This window comes from Saccostrea echinata, unplaced genomic scaffold (genome assembly GCF_033153115.1).
Source record: "Saccostrea echinata isolate AGI-Se365-2 ecotype Australia unplaced genomic scaffold, CSIRO_AGI_Sech_v1 ptg000054l, whole genome shotgun sequence".
NCBI lineage: Eukaryota > Metazoa > Mollusca > Bivalvia > Ostreida > Ostreidae > Saccostrea > Saccostrea echinata.
In genome coordinates this window covers 3,661,571-3,679,632 of record NW_026889803.1, presented here as the reverse complement: position 1 = coordinate 3,679,632, position 18,062 = coordinate 3,661,571, and the positions used below count along the sequence as shown (strand labels likewise).

At 35.5% G+C, this 18,062-nt stretch overlaps 3 protein-coding genes across 3 annotated transcripts; 1 reads left to right on the top strand and 2 right to left on the bottom strand.

Moving 5' to 3' along the window:
- Positions 1–671: 671 nt before the first annotated feature.
- On the bottom strand, positions 672–5,735 carry LOC133172489 (pantetheinase-like). The gene is made up of 2 exons (XM_061307375.1): positions 5,500–5,735; positions 672–2,224 (listed from the first exon to the last, which is right to left on the bottom strand). Exons 1-2 carry the CDS (start codon positions 5,713–5,715, stop codon positions 881–883), a joined length of 1,560 nt encoding a protein of 519 aa, XP_061163359.1. The 5' UTR covers positions 5,716–5,735; the 3' UTR covers positions 672–880.
- A 4,733-nt stretch (positions 5,736–10,468) lies between these two features.
- LOC133206206 (uncharacterized) lies at positions 10,469–11,461 on the top strand. The gene has a single exon (XM_061342149.1). It carries the CDS (start codon positions 10,472–10,474, stop codon positions 11,336–11,338), a length of 867 nt encoding a protein of 288 aa, XP_061198133.1. The 5' UTR covers positions 10,469–10,471; the 3' UTR covers positions 11,339–11,461.
- Positions 11,462–13,762: 2,301 nt separating this feature from the next.
- LOC133172564 (pantetheinase-like) lies at positions 13,763–17,182 on the bottom strand. The gene is made up of 2 exons (XM_061307480.1): positions 16,874–17,182; positions 13,763–15,183 (listed from the first exon to the last, which is right to left on the bottom strand). Exons 1-2 carry the CDS (start codon positions 17,087–17,089, stop codon positions 13,834–13,836), a joined length of 1,566 nt encoding a protein of 521 aa, XP_061163464.1. The 5' UTR covers positions 17,090–17,182; the 3' UTR covers positions 13,763–13,833.
- Between the last annotated feature and the right edge of the window lie 880 nt (positions 17,183–18,062).

Genomic DNA, 18,062 nt, shown 5'->3' with positions numbered 1-18,062 from the left:
GATTAACTATACCTAGAGATCGACGGATTAGCTATACCTAGAGGTTGACTGATTAACTATACCTAGAGGTGGACGGATTAACTATACCTAGAGGTTGACTGATTAACTATACCTAGAGGTTGACTGATTAACTATACCTAGGGGTGGACTGATTAACTAGCTATACGTAGAGGTGGACTGATTAGCTATACCTAGTGGTGGACTGATAAGTTATGCCTAAAGGTGGACTGAATAGCTATACATAGAGGAGGAGTAAATAACTATTCCTAGACGTTGACTGAATAGCTTAGAGACGGACATAGCTATACCTAGAGGTGGACTGGTTAGATATACCTAGAGGTTGACTTAGCTATATCTATAGGTGGACTGACTAGTTATACAAAGAGAAATACAGGTTAAGATTATTCACTGCCTTCTATACATTATTAACTGAACCTATAGAATCACACCGACCACAGATGCTCCGGTCTTCAAGAGAATCAGCACTAAAAGTATCTGTCAGATTGGCTGGTATAAGTTTGAGACTGTGAAGTGACGTGTTTTGTTAGCTTGAGTCTTTTAAAGATGGGAAGCCAATGAATACGCCCAAATTGCGGGGAGAGCGACTGTGGAAGTAAAAAAGTTGTGATGATCGACTAACAGTTAGGATTGGTTTGTAATAATTGAAGAACTTTTTCAATGCGATACATTTATTTATACATGTATTCACGAAACACAATAATGTCAACTACAAAAAACTAGTAAAAAAATTACATGTACATAAGTAATAAAACAACTACATAGATTTCAACTTGCATGATAAATGAACACTGACTATTTAATTACACAGTCAAGGTGAGCTGCTATGGAGACGATAGCCATACATTGAAATCTGTTAATCCTAGCATTTTAACAGGAAAGTTAGTAAAAGCAAAGAAAATGCAATCTCTGTGACTTTCTGTTTAGCGGATGAGCTCGTCAGGAGAAGATCATAGTCGTAATCGCGAGAGAAAAGTGAGAATGATAACAGCGGCTGTTCCAATCCATTCATTGCTTCTAACACCCCATTGGCGTACGACCAGTTGTTTGGTGGCGCCAGCTGAAAAGTGTCCTCGCCGAATAAAAGAATTTCTGGAAATATGTACGGTGACCTAAAAGTACCAGAAAGTGTGAGTTGAGTAAAATACGTGTTCGAAACAACGGAACCTTCACCGCATGATGATTTATTGTTGGTTTTGCACCTAACGATTCCACAGACTTGGATATAGTAAGTCCCCTCTTTTGTATGCAAACCATCAAATGCACCAAGAGCAAACAATTCCTTAATATTTTCTAATGATTTGTAAGATGCTGTGCAACAAAGTTTATTATGACAGACCCGAGCTTTTCCACTGGACTTTGAAAGAACGACGTAATTAAACACGTCTCCAAAAGTTTCATCTTGAAACACTTGTTGTTCAGAATCGTTGATAAGCGGGTCCACAACTGATGCTTCATCGTTAAGAGTATGTTTTTCCGACAGCAGATTTGTGCGCAGAATATTAAGATCTGACACCAATAGCTTCCCGCCGCTCGAAACACTGTTGTTATAGTAATAGGCTCTAGCTCCTTCTGGTGAATAAATTCCACTTCCTTGGAAACGATATCGAGGATTGTGCATGTTGGCTGCCAGAAAATTAACGCCAAAAGCAGCAGCTACCGCGGAATGGAACTGCACTGCCGCAAGAAATGGAGGAGTGTCCATCCAGGCAGTGGGAAATGCAATGTTACTCACCCCTCTCTCTTTCATCAAAACTACCACAGGGTTCCGAAAAAGAATATCGAAACAAGTGAACACACCAAAGGTTCCGAATGGTGTTTCGAACGAGACGGCCTCTTCGGATGTTGATGGGTCGAACATGAATTCAAAGAACAAGTTGATTTTGTGATACTTGGCGATAAGTGTTCCACTGCTATCGTACACTACGTCAGTATTAAATTGGTAATGGTGGTCTGGCGGGCAAGTGTCGTTTGAAGCACAGGGTTGGATGTCTCCCATATTCGCGACAATGTATAGAGAGTTGTTCTTTGCCAGACAACTGAGAGTGTGCTGCACCTCCGTGTTTGGATATTTTTGGGGGTTCTCGCATGGGTTCCACTGTTCTCTTTTAGGGTCTGGTATGTATTCCAGATATGGTCGAATGGATTTTCTTGTGTGACCCATATATGTTAGTCCATCCTCTGGAAACACAATTATGTCAACGCTCTGAAATGATACAGAATATTTAGCTTGTACAAGCTTACATGTTAATTTAAGCATTTTATAATTATTTTTGCTTTTAATTCGTAGGGTACGTTTTTTTTTCTTGCAAGATTCTGGTTGAAGAATAACTTAGCAATGTAATCTGGAAGTAATTTATTATAAATTTTATGCACAACTAGTGTATTACTTAAATACAGTAAATATCCAACAGTTTTTGTACACTTAGCATAGTAATTTATGTTTAATTGTGGCATTTTCAGATTTAAGATGACGTAACTTTGACTTCACATTTTTTTTCATTCATTATCTAGATACGGTGTACAATTTTTCAGAATTTTCATTGTAACATGACGGTTCATCTCTATTGTACATATCCATACCAGAAGATGGTAAAATAATAATAGTTAATAAAACTAAAATAATAGTTAACAAAAACGTTGATAATACCGGTAGACACAATGTATCTGCTTCTTTTAAGGAATTGTTTTTGGTTTTGATGTGATCAAACATTGATAGCTTGCATAAACTTCGGCGTTTATGCATAAAATAATCACGAGTGCAAACTGTTGAACATCATCATAAAACCAAACAACAGGCCCATGGGCCACAAAGCTCACCTGAGTCACTAAGGCTTTGCTGTTCTTCAGCAGCAGATTTGGTTCCTACATATTCCTATTTAAAAATTTGATAACTTATTGTGGCCCCATTCTTCTCCTGAGAGTCATGATTTTGACAAACTTTAACCTACACTACCTGAGGATACTTCCATATAAATATAACTAATCATCCCTTTGCCCTTCATGAGAAGAACATTTTTAGAGATTTTTTTCTTAGAAATACCTATGCGCAACTTTGATCACCCAACATGCCCCATCCTATCTCCAGTGTTTCATGATTTGTACACTACCTGGGGATGTTTAATATTACTAATCATGGCTTTGCTGTTCTTGAGAAAAAAAAATTAAATATTTTCCCTATAGATTCCTATGTTAAACTTTGATCACCTTATTATGGCCTCACCTTACACCCAGGGAGTCATGATTTGAACAAAATTGAATCTACACTACATAAGGATGCTTCTCTATTAATATGATTAATCATGGATTTGTTGTTCTTAAGAAGATTTTTAAAGATTGTTCTCTATATATTCCTATGTAAAAGTTTAATCTCCTAATTTGGACTTGTCCTATCTCTGGGGGGTGGGGATGGGTGACAAAACTTGAACAAATTTGAATCTATATACACTACCCGGGGATGCCTCCTTGTTAATTTGACTGATGATGACCCGATGTAAAAGTTTGGTCTCCTATCGTGGCCCCGCCCAACCCCGTAGGACATGATTTTAACAAATTTGATTCTACACTACCACCTGAGGATGCTTCTATATTAATATGAATATAATCATGACCTTGCTGTTCTTGACAAGAAGTTTTTAAAATTGTTTTTTCTACATTTTCCCATTAAGAAAAATCTCCTATTGTGGCTCCACCCTACCCTCTCGGACCAAGATTTGAAAAAAAAAAAAAAATAAAAATGAATCTACATTATGTCAGGAAGCTTTCACATAAATTTCATCTTTTCTGGTCCACTGATTCTTGAGAAGACGATTTTTAAAAAAAGATTTCCCTATATATTTATATGTAAAACTTTGATCCCCTGTTGTGACCCCATCCAATGCCGGGTGTCAGGATTTGAGTTTTGAATCTACGCTATGTAATAAAACTTTCGCATAAGTTTCAGCTTCTAGCCCAGTGGTTCTTGAGAGGAAGATTTTAAAAAGATGCCATTATATTTTCACTAATTCTTAATTAATCTCCCCTTGAAAAAGGGTGTGGCCCTTCATTTGAACAAACTTAAATCCTATTCACCCAAGGGCTGTCCTGTGCCAAGTTTGGACAACGCTGCCGCGGCCGACGATGACAGAAAACGGAGAAAGTTTTGATCAGAAAAGCTCACTTAAGGAGGAGAAGGACCTTGAGCTGAAAAAATACTTGTCATTCAATTTTTTTCATATTTTGTATATATCTAATTAAGTATGTCCCACATATCTTAAAGCAGTTATATCATTAGGTTTCTTACCTTATTTTGGAGATATTGATTGACAAATTCTATGCCCTACAGTATCTAAGTGGAGTTTTAATTCTCCATGTTTCCGGGCTCATTACTCTGTCCATAATGGGATTTTTTAAGCATATATAAAAAATATCAAAGTGGACATGTATCTTTTAAAATATTCCAGAGTATAACTAAGATTTAAAATTCGAAAAAGGAAGTTTTGTCTATCACACTACATCTGGATAGGGAAAATTACACACTTTTTAAGACAACTTAGACAATAAAAAACGTAATTTACAAAAAATTCTATCATTCAATATTTTTTAATTTACGTTGAAATGCAAATCCTTCAAATTATTGATTAACTGTAAAAATTTCGAATGGCGAAGCTGACCTCAATATTGCACAGGACATCGTTAAAGAGGACATAAGCATGACAAAAAACGTGTCATGTTACATTTCTCGAGTACGGGAAAAACCAACTATGACGTCACACGAAAGCTAAATAAGCGAAATAAGATATACCTACATAAGATTTCCGTCATCAGCCATGCAAAAATAATTTTTGTGTTCCGTTTCTCAAAATATTTCATCTTATACTGATTATGACCTGTTTTTACATAATAATACCGCCCCTGTGTTCACCGAGTATGATCTTGTACTAACAGATCGTGTATGACGTCACCGACTTGTTGGACGCGCAGTTTAGGGAAACAGAGGAGTGGATCAATCTTTTTCATAATTTGTTGATGTTTACAAGAATGTTAAAACTTTTTAATTTTTTTTTATATAAGATGGTAATTAAAGTTAAAAAATTGTCAAAAAATTATGCAAGAACTGATGCTTTACACATTCTGCACTTATATAAACGGAGACTATGATGTAGTTAAACAGAGTCATGTGACCATGTGTCCTTCATCCCCTTAATTGAGCCTTCGGCTCAGGTGAGCTAAAACAGACAGATTTTCCTTATATTAACATTTTTAATTGTTCCTTGAAAAAATGAAATATTTGCTTTCTTTTAGTCAATAATTCAAAATCTAAGGCTACAAGCCCCGCCCAGTGTATCATTATGCCACACACAGCGAGGAGGTAGTCACGTGACGAGCAAATGGCTTTCTGAAGATATAAAGCTATTTCCTTATTTGTAGTTTATTTCTGATATGTAAATATTTATTAATCACTTTGACGTCGTGGATAAGTTGTTTGATATCGCGGCTTACCTGAAGACGAGCCTCCTCTGTAACTTTTCTGTAGACCTCCAGGTTTTTTGTCATGTACTCTAGCGCCTCCTGTCGTGTTACCACGACTTCTCTGTTAGGTGGAACAGTAGCATGTTCATATACAGCTGCTCGAAATGTTTTGTCGTCGTAACCTCCAGTATTCACATACAGGAACGAAAAAGTAACCAAGACAAACTTCAAAAATCTCGACAACATCGTTCCGTTTTTCTGTAGGCAACGTTTCAGTTTCTGGACTTTGCTCCCCAAAAGCCATACTGCGATAATGATTTCATAAGCGCTGCTATGAGTAATTGCTATCATAAACAAGTGCCAGGGATGACCTGTATGTTGGCTATCTTAACGTCTTCGTGAAACTCGTCCTTGAAGCACGTCTGCAATATTTTGTAAATAACAAGGATTAACTATCATGACAACCTTTTTTTATGCCCCCGGATCGAAAGATCCCGGGGGTATATTGTTTTTGTCCTATCTGTCTGTTTGTCTGTTTGTCCGTTTGTCTGTTTGTCCGTTTGTCTGTTTGTCTGTCTGTCTGTTGTCAACTTTAACCTTGCCCATAACTTTTGATTGGTTGGAGCTATGACTTTCATATTTCACATGTGTATTTCTTGTGACAAGACCTTTCTTTGGGTACCATCATATTTGACCTTTTGACCTTGACCTTGGAGTTTGACCTACTTTTGCAAAATTTTATGAGACTTTAACCTTAGCCATAACTTCTGAACACTTGGTGCTTGGGGTTTCAAACTTCACATGTGTATTCTTTGTGACAAGGCCTTCCTTTGGATACCAACAACTTTGACCTTTTGACCTTGACCTTGGAGTTTGACCTACTTTTGAAAAACTTTAACCTTGGCCATAGCTTTTGAACAGTTGGTGCTTAGGGTTTCAAACTTCACATGTGTATTCCTTGTGACAAGACCTTCCTCTGGATATCAACCACTTTGACCCTTTGACCTTGACCTAGGAGTTTGACCTACTTTTGAAAAACTTTAACCTTGGCCATAACTTTTGAATGATTGATGCTAGGGCTTTCATACTTCACATATGTAATCCTTGTGACAAGACCTTCCTTTGGATACCAACCTATTTGACCCTTTGACCTTGACCTAGGAGTTTGACCTACTTTTGAAAAACTTTAACCTTGGCCATAACTTTTGAATGGTTGGTGCTAGGGCTTCCATACTTCACATATGTAATCCTTGTGACAAGATCTTCCTTTGGATACCAACCACTTTGACCTTGACTTTGACGTTTGACTTTTATTCAAAAAACTTTAACCTTCGCCATAACTTCTGAACAGTTGTATCTAGGTCTTTCAAATTTCATAGATGTATTCCTCGAGACAAGACCTTTCTTTGGGTATCAACATTTCTTATCTTTTGGCCTGGATTTTGACTTGCATTTGAAGAAACTTTAACCTTCGCCATAAGCTGCCATACGGGGGCATCAGTGTTTCACAAACACATCTTGTTATTTTAAAAATTGTTTTCAGAAAGATTACGGACATATATGGAGTGGTAATGTCTGTGCGAAAAGGAGTTAAAGAAGGGGAAAAGTAAATACGTACTTACCTTCAGACTATAATTCGTAGTGATTTGATGTAGGGAAATAAATTTTACATAATTATATTTTGCAGAAACATCCTAGTTAGTCATAATAACTTTAATAATGACGCACAATACTCCTTGTCCATTTTAATTGTTATGGTGCTATTTGAGAATGTGGTAGATAAAACACGCATAATTAAGGAGGGATTCTTCTCATATTTCTTGTATTTAAAAATTTATGAAATTCATAGAATCAAGAAGACATCATCACTAAGTAATGGTATCAGTAAGATTAAATTTGACCGTTTTATTTTAGAACCAAGGTCAGGTCAAGCTCATATCTTTTTCCTTCACCTTAACAATAAAGAAAATACTTTTTCCAATCATGCGATGCCTACTTCTATTTCAAAAATTGAAATGTTTTTCTTTTTGCGTAAAAAGATACTACCATAAAGGGTCTTTCAGACGATACTACCAAATCGACATGCATAATTCAACTAAAATAGATATTGGCTAATCCGAATTTCCTCGATTTTTTCCTAAATTTTTAGGATATTTCATTCAATTTTATATGCTTCGTATATTTAGTTTTTTCTTTTTCTTTTTTTTACATATGATAAAGCAGTCATATAAAGATACAGACTGATACAAAAACAAAATGTTTTAACCGTTTACTAAGGGAGAAAAAAAACTTTTTACAGATTTTTTGCTCAAGTCTTTATTAGATTGAAAGCTTTTAAAAGCTAATAAAATTGTAGCTTGTCTGCAAAATCATATTTATTTGATATATTTTAAAACTTCAGTCCATTATTAATTTTACCTACATTTGAATTTTTTTAAGTCTTTGATTGTTTGAAAATTTTAATTCAATTCGTAGTTCTATAAGTAATTTTGAGAAGCAGAAAAGGAGATTTTTTCATACGCCGTCATTCCGTCAAAAATATAGTCCCTGCTAGATTTCAAACTCAGTTTACCATTTCTATTTAAAGTTGTATAACTATGATGAGGAAAGAAAAATATGATTTTTTAAATCACTTACATGTAAATATATAAGGCATATAAGCAAATATACTTCGAATATTTCATCTAGTCAGAAACCAGACAAGAATCCCTCCTTAAGGTCAGACGACGCGTTCCTCAATAATAATATATATTTTTTCCAAGAATTTGTCATTGAACTATTGCTTCTTTAACAAGTTTCCTCACAAAAAGTTAAAGTACCTTACCAGGCATTTGTGCAAAATACAGGGGGATGTTCTTTACTTAAATAATCCTATTGGAAATCACTGGCATTGCCAAAATCACAATTTTTGGTGTCTTTATCTACTTAGACATTTTGAAAACAGTATAAAAATCACAAGCTAATTATAATTATGATTAATGTGTTGTATACTACAAATAGACACAACACGGATATTCGAGCAACGTGTCAGTCGTCAGACCTTAAGTGATGTTTATCTTTATTACATTGGACTTCATTTCGTATAGTTAATAATGCAATTTTAACAAATCATTAAGGAATGTTTTGTCAAAAATTGTGGTCAAACGGTAATACATGTACATGTATTACATTGTATGCATAGAACACTAACGGTCCCTCTAAACGTGTAATGACAAAACATTCGAAATTTCATACACTGGGAATTGACAACAAGTTTTACATTGTTTTCATATTTCGTGTCGTCTCGTAATTTATGGACCTTTGACCGGAATTAGCTCCTTAAAGTACTATTGACTTTTGACGTTCTTACAACATTTGTTTGATTCTAGAGAGTTATACAGGTAATAAGAATTTTGAAGCAATATTTGGCCCGTTGTTATCAAGAGATTGAAATTGATACTTAATGAGATTTTATCAGAAATATGAAGAGTTAGGTACACAAACATTACCAAATTAAAGTCCACTAAGTCTAAATTTATTAACTCTCCTTATCATGCACGGACAGCCTACAGGAGTCGCCAAAAGTCCTGATTTTGAATACATTCTGATACTTTTCTTACAAACGGGTATGCATTGATTAACAAAATTAATTCTTCTCTGTTTTTTTTTTTTCACTGTTGACCTGTAATTTGAACCTAACGCAGCATTTGACTGCATAGTATAGGGGAGCTTTCGATAAAAAAAAAAAATGAATTGTTGTGTTAAATTAACTTGCATTTTTTTTTTTTACAAATTGGTTTAAAAGTCCATGACATAAGTTAGTAAATTACATTACAAAGTGACTGTCACATATATGAATGAACAACAATAGCTTTGTGGCTGAACAAATAGTATCAAGTCCCGAATAGTCATTGAGAGTAAGTAATCCGGTAGGGAAATTCTTCATGGAACGATTGATCCGCAGTGTTGATCTAGCCCAATACTCAGGTTATGTTAGAAGAACAACAGCGCAGCTTTGAGCACCTATATTGCCTGTTCGGGGACCCATGACAGTGATAAAGAAAAGTGGAAATTTAAAACAAAACAAAAAATGAGATTAAGGTCTTTAAATCCACACCTCTTGAAATCCTTCGACTACTGCTATCAGTTCCTTGCTATGTTAGTATAGAAACTTTTGGACAAAACTGTCAAAATTCTTATTTCAGAGACTGTCATGTCGTGATCGAAAGTTCTCGAGGCCCTCATAATGGATACATAGCACGACAAAAGGTAAAGGGAAAATTACAATATGTTTCAATATTTTTAATGTGCTATTAGTACATGGCTCTTTTGAATCGACATTTTTTTGCGTTGATAATGCTGCACTTTTTTGCTGAACAACTGTTCCTCTGCTTATAAGTTAATCTTGAATTGTTTTAATGGGGTTTCAGTATGATAGTGAGAAGTCATACATATTCGCATTGATTAGATGTGCATGTGCGCATGTTTCAGTATATGCTTTTTATAATATTTCAGTAGTTTTCATTCTTAATGCTAATAGTTCAAGTTCTTTCTTTCTCTCTCTCTCTCTCTCTCTCATCACCACCACCATAATGATAAACATGCATAAAATGCAAGCAAATATAAATCAGTGATTATTTTTATTATTATTATTATTGAAAAAAAAACCTAACAAATACGTCATTTATGCAATTTTATTAAAATACATGAGATTCTGCAGTGTGAATTGTCTGAAGAGCCAGAATTTATTAACCGAGTGTGTTGCCAGAGATAAGCTTGACAACTTTATTCGATGTTCAATTAGCTTTTTTAACACAGGTCTCAATACACTTGATCAATGGATTGTAAATATAGATGGATCAAATTTAACCACCAAGTGTGCGCTGTGCAGAAGACAATCAGAAATGCAAATAAATCATTTGTATACTAAAGGTTCTAATCTTCGCGTCATTCATGTTAAAAATGTAACGTAGGGATTTGAACAAACATATGCAATTTCTTCCATTTGTTTTTTAGGTTTGATATGGCACAACAAAAAGATGTGCGGAGATCTAGCAGTTTAGATGAAGAAGATAAGTCAAAACATGCCAAACTGTTTTCAGAATTCAAGGCCGAGGAATCAGCATCGGAAATCGTCTCAGTTAATCCATTCGAGTCCTGGGTCGCCCCTGTCGCAGCCCGAAAGGTAGTTCTGTACAATGACAATGGCGAGAGCGTTAGAGACATTGAAGTTAGTTTTAAAGTCCAGTGTTTTGGTGTCTTTGATAGAAAGAACTTCATTTTGAGTGATTACAGTGGAAAGTGTATCTATAAATTGTCGCATGAAGGAGAACTTACGAAACTTGTCAGTACCTCTCCTTTTAGTCCTAATGGCATCCGAGTATTTTCAAATGATCAAGGATTTGTCGTCTGCATGGTAGGCACCAGTGGTGGGAAAGTTGTGCGTTACACGCATGATGGAAAATCCCGAACGAAGACGTATCAAAAGGATGAACGTGGTCACCCTCTCTTTAAATTCCCTCGAAGAGTCGTGGATAACCTAAATGAAGATCTCATAGTCGTAGACATCATGTTCAGATCTGTCATCTGCGTCAACAAAGAGGGAAACCTTCGCTGGATTTACAAAGGATCCCTCGAAAGCCGAAAAAATGGGATCGAATTCGATCCCTGGGATCTTGCAGCAAATTCAAAAGAAGAAATTATCGTATCAAACACTAAGCCGAACACCATTGATGTTCTTAGCAAGGACGGGTTATTTTTAATGTATGTAGTGACTAAAATAGATGGTATATCTAATCCACTAGGAATTTGTGTAGATAGTGAGGGAAAACTCTGGGTGGGACAGGCATCTGGAAAGGTTTGCATCTACAATTATTTGAATGAGAGCTGAGGGTCACTTTATAGCTTAGCGATCCCTTGTTTCAAAGACTACAACTATTTTCTTTTTCTGGCGATTTTAAGAATACAATGTATTACTGCAGTAAATGCTTGATTCATTATTATTTATTTTAAACAAATGTATGCTTTAAAAAAAAATAAATTTGCGTATCTTCAGATATATCATTTCAAGTCATACAATTCATAAGTCCAGGGAAATGGTCCTTAGACTAGAGTGTAATCTTATAATATATATAAGTATTCCACTGAAATATATATGTACGTATCAATAGATTGTACTTGTGTAGAAAAAAAAATCGTTTAAAACTAGGCTATAGTTTTAGTATCTCAAGGGTATAAAATTCGACTCGGGAAGAACAAAAAATTGGTTTTGCAGAGTTTCACTATAACCTACTTGCATCTCTGTGATAGTGTATTGGCTTATATGCTTTATAAATTGTCCATTAGTATGTGTGGTGCCCCTTTGTGGATAATAAGTCGTGTTGTATATTTTTGTATTCCCACTTAAAAAAAGCAGGGGATTTAAAGTAATGGGTTGTCCGTCCGCCCGTAATAGTTCGGGGTCATCTCTTATCTGGAACTCCTCCTGTACCAGTGAATAAAATTTAATGAGACTTTCACAGAATCTTTATTATACATAGTGTCATTGTGCACCTCCTATTTTATGTTCTGATCAGACAGATATTTGGGGTTTCCCCTAGCAAAAAATGTACTTTGCGATTATACTCATATGAGAGCGGGGGTATCATTTTGTGAGCTCATTGCTCACAGTACCTCTAGTGATATCCCCCGCTTGAAAAGCAGGGGATATATAGAGATGGGGGGATTCTTTCTGTGCTCACCATCTAATGATACCAAACTCTATTTCATGACTTTTAGTATAGATTGTAGAACGTTGCATTAGTATTTATTATATCAATTTTGTGTTGTAATACTTGTGATTATAAGAAAAAATCTTAATACAACAGAAAGTCACTGTTCTGTCTATATATAAAAAAAGATGGATTTTTTAGTGAAATCGATGATGCAATATTTTATCTATGGACAATTTCAATATTTCTATCCTTGTGTAAATTTTGCTACGCGTTCACTTTACATTTACTTATTTGCACCTAGTCTCATTAGATGTAAATTTTGCACTAGGAGTAAAAATATTCACAGGCAAATCTTGCTAACCCCCCGTTCGCATACGCTAAAATACACTTAGGTGCAAAATTTGAATATTTGTAAAAGAACTACGGACGCTAACTCTCGATTCCCGCCTACATTTTAAACCCATTTAATTCAATATAAATGGCAATTTGGTCCTTAAAACTTATTTGAATGCAAAGAAGAGTTCATTAGTAATTGATTAATAATTTTCAAAACTGTCAAAAAGTTAATTGCTCTTATTTACAAGTCTTTTCAGAAGGGGGTAGAAAATTTTATCCATTAAAATCGGGCTTTTTAACATCACCAGATTTTTAGATACTCATGAAAATGGATAAATGACCCTTAAATCTCCCCGTATGTTTGACTTATGTAAAATTCAACATATATGATTGATAAGTACATTTTTTAAATTTGTAATCTCATTCGAAATTGGTAAAAAATGACCAGTTTTGCTGTTTTTGTCTGTAAACATATCCCCCCCCCCCGTGAAACAATGTGCTCCCCAACTGAAATTGCTTCTTACGGGCCTGCATCTACAGTTAAATGTTAAACAAGCTGTCGTATCCTCGACTTTTGTGGCAGCATAATACCATTGAAAATCTTATCTACACATGAACATCTGGCAAACTGTTTGCTTGTTTATAATTAACATATACCCTCTATCAAAATTTTAATTTTATGCATTCATGGCCCTGGTTTCTTATCTATCAGATGAGACTAAGATTAGATATTAGATATATTTTGAAAAAAAAATTACATCTTAAATCATATTTACTTGCAGACTCGAAGCAGGCAAATTGTTAGCATGATTACAATGAGCAGCTAGCCATCTACAAAATTTAAAATTGATGCCTCCTGAGAATAGGGAATAGGCTCAGGGTGGTGCCAAGTTAGAGATATATTGAAAAAAATAACTTAAAGTGTACTTTTAGTTTTATCTTCTTTACTCCTGAACTTCTAAGAGGAAAGTTGCCTGAATATGATAGTGATTATAGAGTCTTCGCCATATGGAAAGCTTTGTGTCGTACAGGTCCAAACCCGTTCCATGAGGTGGACCCAAGAAAAACTCATGATATTCAGGTGACCGTAAAGTCCAATGACCTCTTGGTTTTAAATGGTTTGATTTTTCTTGATTTTCTCCATTTGGAAAGGAACATGACAACCCTTTGGAACAGCGCTGGACAACGGACGGGTGATCAGAATAGCTCACTTGAGCTTGTAGCTCAGGTGAGCTAATTACTTAGACATAAAATTGCATGTTAAATTAACAATGGAACAGTTATTTTATTGCATAGTCACGGTGAGTTGCCAAAGGCATTGGTCACATACTGAAATCTACTTATACATGTATTTCAACAGAAAAGTTAGTAAAATCAAAGAAAATGTAATAATTGTAACTCTTCGTCCGGCGGATGAGTTTGTCGGATCATAGTCGTAATCGCGAGAGAAAAGTGAGAATGCCAACAGCGGCTGTTCCAGTCTCTTTGCTTCTAACGTCCCATTGGCGTACGACCAGTTGTTTGGTGGCGCCAGCTGATAAGTGTCATCGCCGAATAAAAGAATTTCTGGAAATATGTACGGTGACCTGAAAGTACCAAAAAGCTTGAGTTGAGTAAAATACGTGTTCGAAACAACGGACCCTTCACCACACGATGATTTGTTGTTGGTTTTGCACCTAACGATTCCGCAGACCTGGATATAAAAAGTCCCTTGTTTTGTATGCAAACCATCAAACGCTCCAAGGGCATACAATTCTGTGATATTTTCTCGTGAAGTATAAGATGCAGTACAACAAAGTTTATTATGACAGACTCGAGCTTTTCCACTTGACTTTGAAAGAGCGACGTAATTAAACATGTCTCCAAAGGTTTCAGCTTGAAACACTTCTTGATTTCCAGAACTATTGTTTAGTTGGTCATTATACGTTTCTCCATTGTTTAAGGAAATTGTATTCCAAGGCGATTTTCTAGGCAAAATGTTAAGGTCTGACACTAGTAGCTTCCCGCCACTCGAAACACTGTTGTTATAGTAATAGGTTCTAGCTCCTTCTGGTGAATATATTCCACTTCCTAAGAAACGGTCTTGAGGAATATGCATATTGGCTGATAGAAAATTAACTCCAAAACCAGCAGCTACCGCAGAATGGAACTGGACTGCCGCAAGAAATGGAGGAGTGTCTATCCAGGCAGTGGGAAATGCAATGTTACTCACCCCTCTCTCCTTCATCAAAACAACCACTGGGTTCCAAAAAAGAATATCGAAACAAGTGAACACACCAAAGGTTCCGAATGGTGTTTCGAACGTGACAGCCTCTTTGGATGTTGATGGGTCGAAATTAAATTCAAAGTACAGGTTGATTTTGTGATACTTGGCGATAAGTGTTCCAAAGCTGTCGTACACTACGTCCGTATTGAATTGGTAATGGTGGTCTGGCGGGCAAGTGTCGTTTGCAGCATCACAGGGTTGAATGTCTCCCATATTGGCGACAATGTATAGAGAGTTGTTCTTTGCCAGACAGCTGAGAGTGTGCTGCACCTCTGTATTCGGATATTTTTTAGGGTTCTCACATGGATTCCATAGTTCTCGATTAGGGTCCGGTATGTATTCAAGATATGGTTGAATGGATTTTCTTGAGTGACCCAAGTAAGTTAGTCCATCCTCTGGAAACACAATTATGTCAACGCTCTGAAATGGTATAGAACAAGTTTACAGGTTTACTAGTAATACAGGGTTCTCCATGGGTCGTTTAACGTGGCGGCCCCGCCACAGTTACTAGTAAATTTCTTTGCGCCACAGTTAAAAAATCAGCGCCATAGTTCCGCCACAGTTAAAATATTAGCGCCACAGTAAGATCGTCGTCGTCAGTAAGAGAAATATATAAATTTATAAACAAAATGAACCTCCAAATTATGTACCATTTTTCAGTTTCTAATGCTAAACCGTTAATTTACTCTAATTAGGGCCCAATGTTTGGCTTGCACAAGCAATTCTTCTAAACCTCGCTGGACAGTTGAATGAAAAGAGAGAATTAAGCCATTTTTTCACACTTCACGATGATTGCAAATGATGTTTTTTTTTAACATTAATTCATGCTTTTATAGTTTTTCAGATAACCAAGTCTCTAAACTTGCATTGGCACTGCGAGTCAAACATCGTACGTGTATCGCAATCATGTATATTTGTAATGTTGAAAAATTAACGATAGATCCACCAAAATATTATTTTATGACTCTAAACTGTTTAAGTATTTTGAAATTCACAAGTTTTAAGATATTTCAGTCTTCAGAGCGATAACTACAAATATATATGCATTTAAATGTTAGCGTGATTGGGTGTCTTACCAGAATTTTCTCTGTCTTTTAATGTACATTGTATAATTTGCCTTTTGTAAACAAAATCATTATTATTTTTTTAAAGAAAAGGTTTAATGCTCAAAACGTGTTGTTACTGGTACCTTTATTTTCAGATCCTATAAGCTAATATTTGTTAATTTAAAATTACGTTGGTGTTTTTGTTTTTGTTTTTTTTTCGGGGGGGGGGGGGGTCTTTTTCACAGGATGCGTATATTTTGGAAACATCCTAATCTTTGTTTTACACTATGTTAAATCGATATCGATTAATTGCTTTTATTATCAAACTTATTAATCAATTTGCTAAACAATAAATGCAATTTGTGTATTAAACTTTTAATTTAATGGGGTTGTGAGTTTTTCATTTATTTCGTGGTTCCTTGGCGAATTAGGTCGCAAAATGACCGCGAATATTAATACTTCGCTTAAGTCTTGCGCCACAGTTAAATTTGAAACGATGGAGAACCCTATAATAGTTAAAATTCTTTTTTTAAAATCATGTGGTATCTTTTGTAAGATTTTCCCCCAAGATTCTGATTGGTATATAATTGCGAGATAAATCTGGAAATACTTTCTCACTTTGCACATGAAGCAACAATCCACATCCAATTTGCATCCTTAAAACGTCAAGGGTTCTGAGTCGACTCATAACCGTGGGACCCTTGACAAACTTCATTCGAGATTATTTTCGGGCCTGCTTCTCTCATTCAGAAATATATAAATAGCGGAAATGCTTTCACAATGGTATCTAAAACTTTTTACACCAATAACGTGCGCGACGTTTTAGGAGATGAGATTGCTGGTCATTGGTGGTGAGATTGCTGGTCATTGGTGGTTCATTTAATTCGTGCTGAAAAAACTGCAAGCTTATCACTTGAAAATGATACTAGTAGTTTAGCAGAAAAAAATTGATATGTAACTGATCTTATCTGTCCATCATCTTATTAATAAGTATTCACATTGAGGTTGTGTTTTATTTTAGAGTTTTTAGGCTTTAGAAAAAGAAATTGAACATCGCAGCTTACCTGAAGACGAGCCTCCTCCGTAACTTTTCTGTAGACCTCCAGGTTTTTTGTCATGTACTCTAGCGCCTCCTGTCGTGTTACCACGACTTCTCTGTTAGGTGGAACAGTAGCATGTTCATATACAGCTGCTCGAAATGTTTTGTCGTCGTAACCTCCAGTATTCACATACAGGAACGAAAAAGTAACCAAGACGAACGTCCAAGATCTCTGCAGCATCGTTTTGTTGAGAATTATGTAGCCAAATTTTATAGCGTATAAGGTACTTTGCTCTTATCAATAATATTTGTTTTCTCACCCCCAGTGATGTGATGGATTATATAAGCACTGCGACGATAAACTGCTTTTTATCTACAGCATGACTCAGTTTTTCATACAGTTTGTCCTTGATGCGCCGCTTTAATATTTGTACAAAAAAAGATGTGCATCCAGTAAAACTAAATTTCTTGTCAACCTGTTTTGTTTATTAGAGAGATTCAAGACATAGAAAGACTGGTATTTTTAAAGCAACAAGAAATGTCCCCCGCTTTCGGTCTAAGTGGTTGGGATGCAATTATTTATGGCATATTGTAACTGTCTTGTTTTAGTGTCCTATCATACAGAAAGTTATAAATTATTGAATTAATAAAACTTATGGCAAAGATTAAAGCTTTCTCAAAACGGCATCAAACTTCAAGGTCAAGGTCATGAGGTCAAATATATCATAATACAATCCGAAAGGTCGTCAAAAGTAATGCACATGTGAAAAAAAAAATGAAAGCCCTGTCTCTTCTGGAGCAAATGTTATGCCCAAAGTTAAAATTTTTGATAAGTAAGTCAAACTTCTAGGTCAAGGTGATGAAGTGATATATCTTTCAGAAAGGTGTTGCCATAGGTAATGTACGTGTAAAATAAGAAAGCCCTAACTTCTCTCATTCAAATTGTTTCCAATGTAAAAAAAAAATGAAAAAAGACAGTAGGTTAAACTTCACGAAGTCAAAAACCAGAGTACATCTGGAAAGGTCTTGAAACAGATAATGCAATGTCAAATATAAATGGTCAAACTTCAAGGTCACGGGATCAAATATCATTGCACATTCGGAAACTTCTTGTCATAGGTAATGTATGTGTCAAATATGAACACCCTGTCTTCTCTTATTCAAAAGTTATAACCAATATCAAATGTTTTTTTGATAAGTAGGTCAAACTTCTA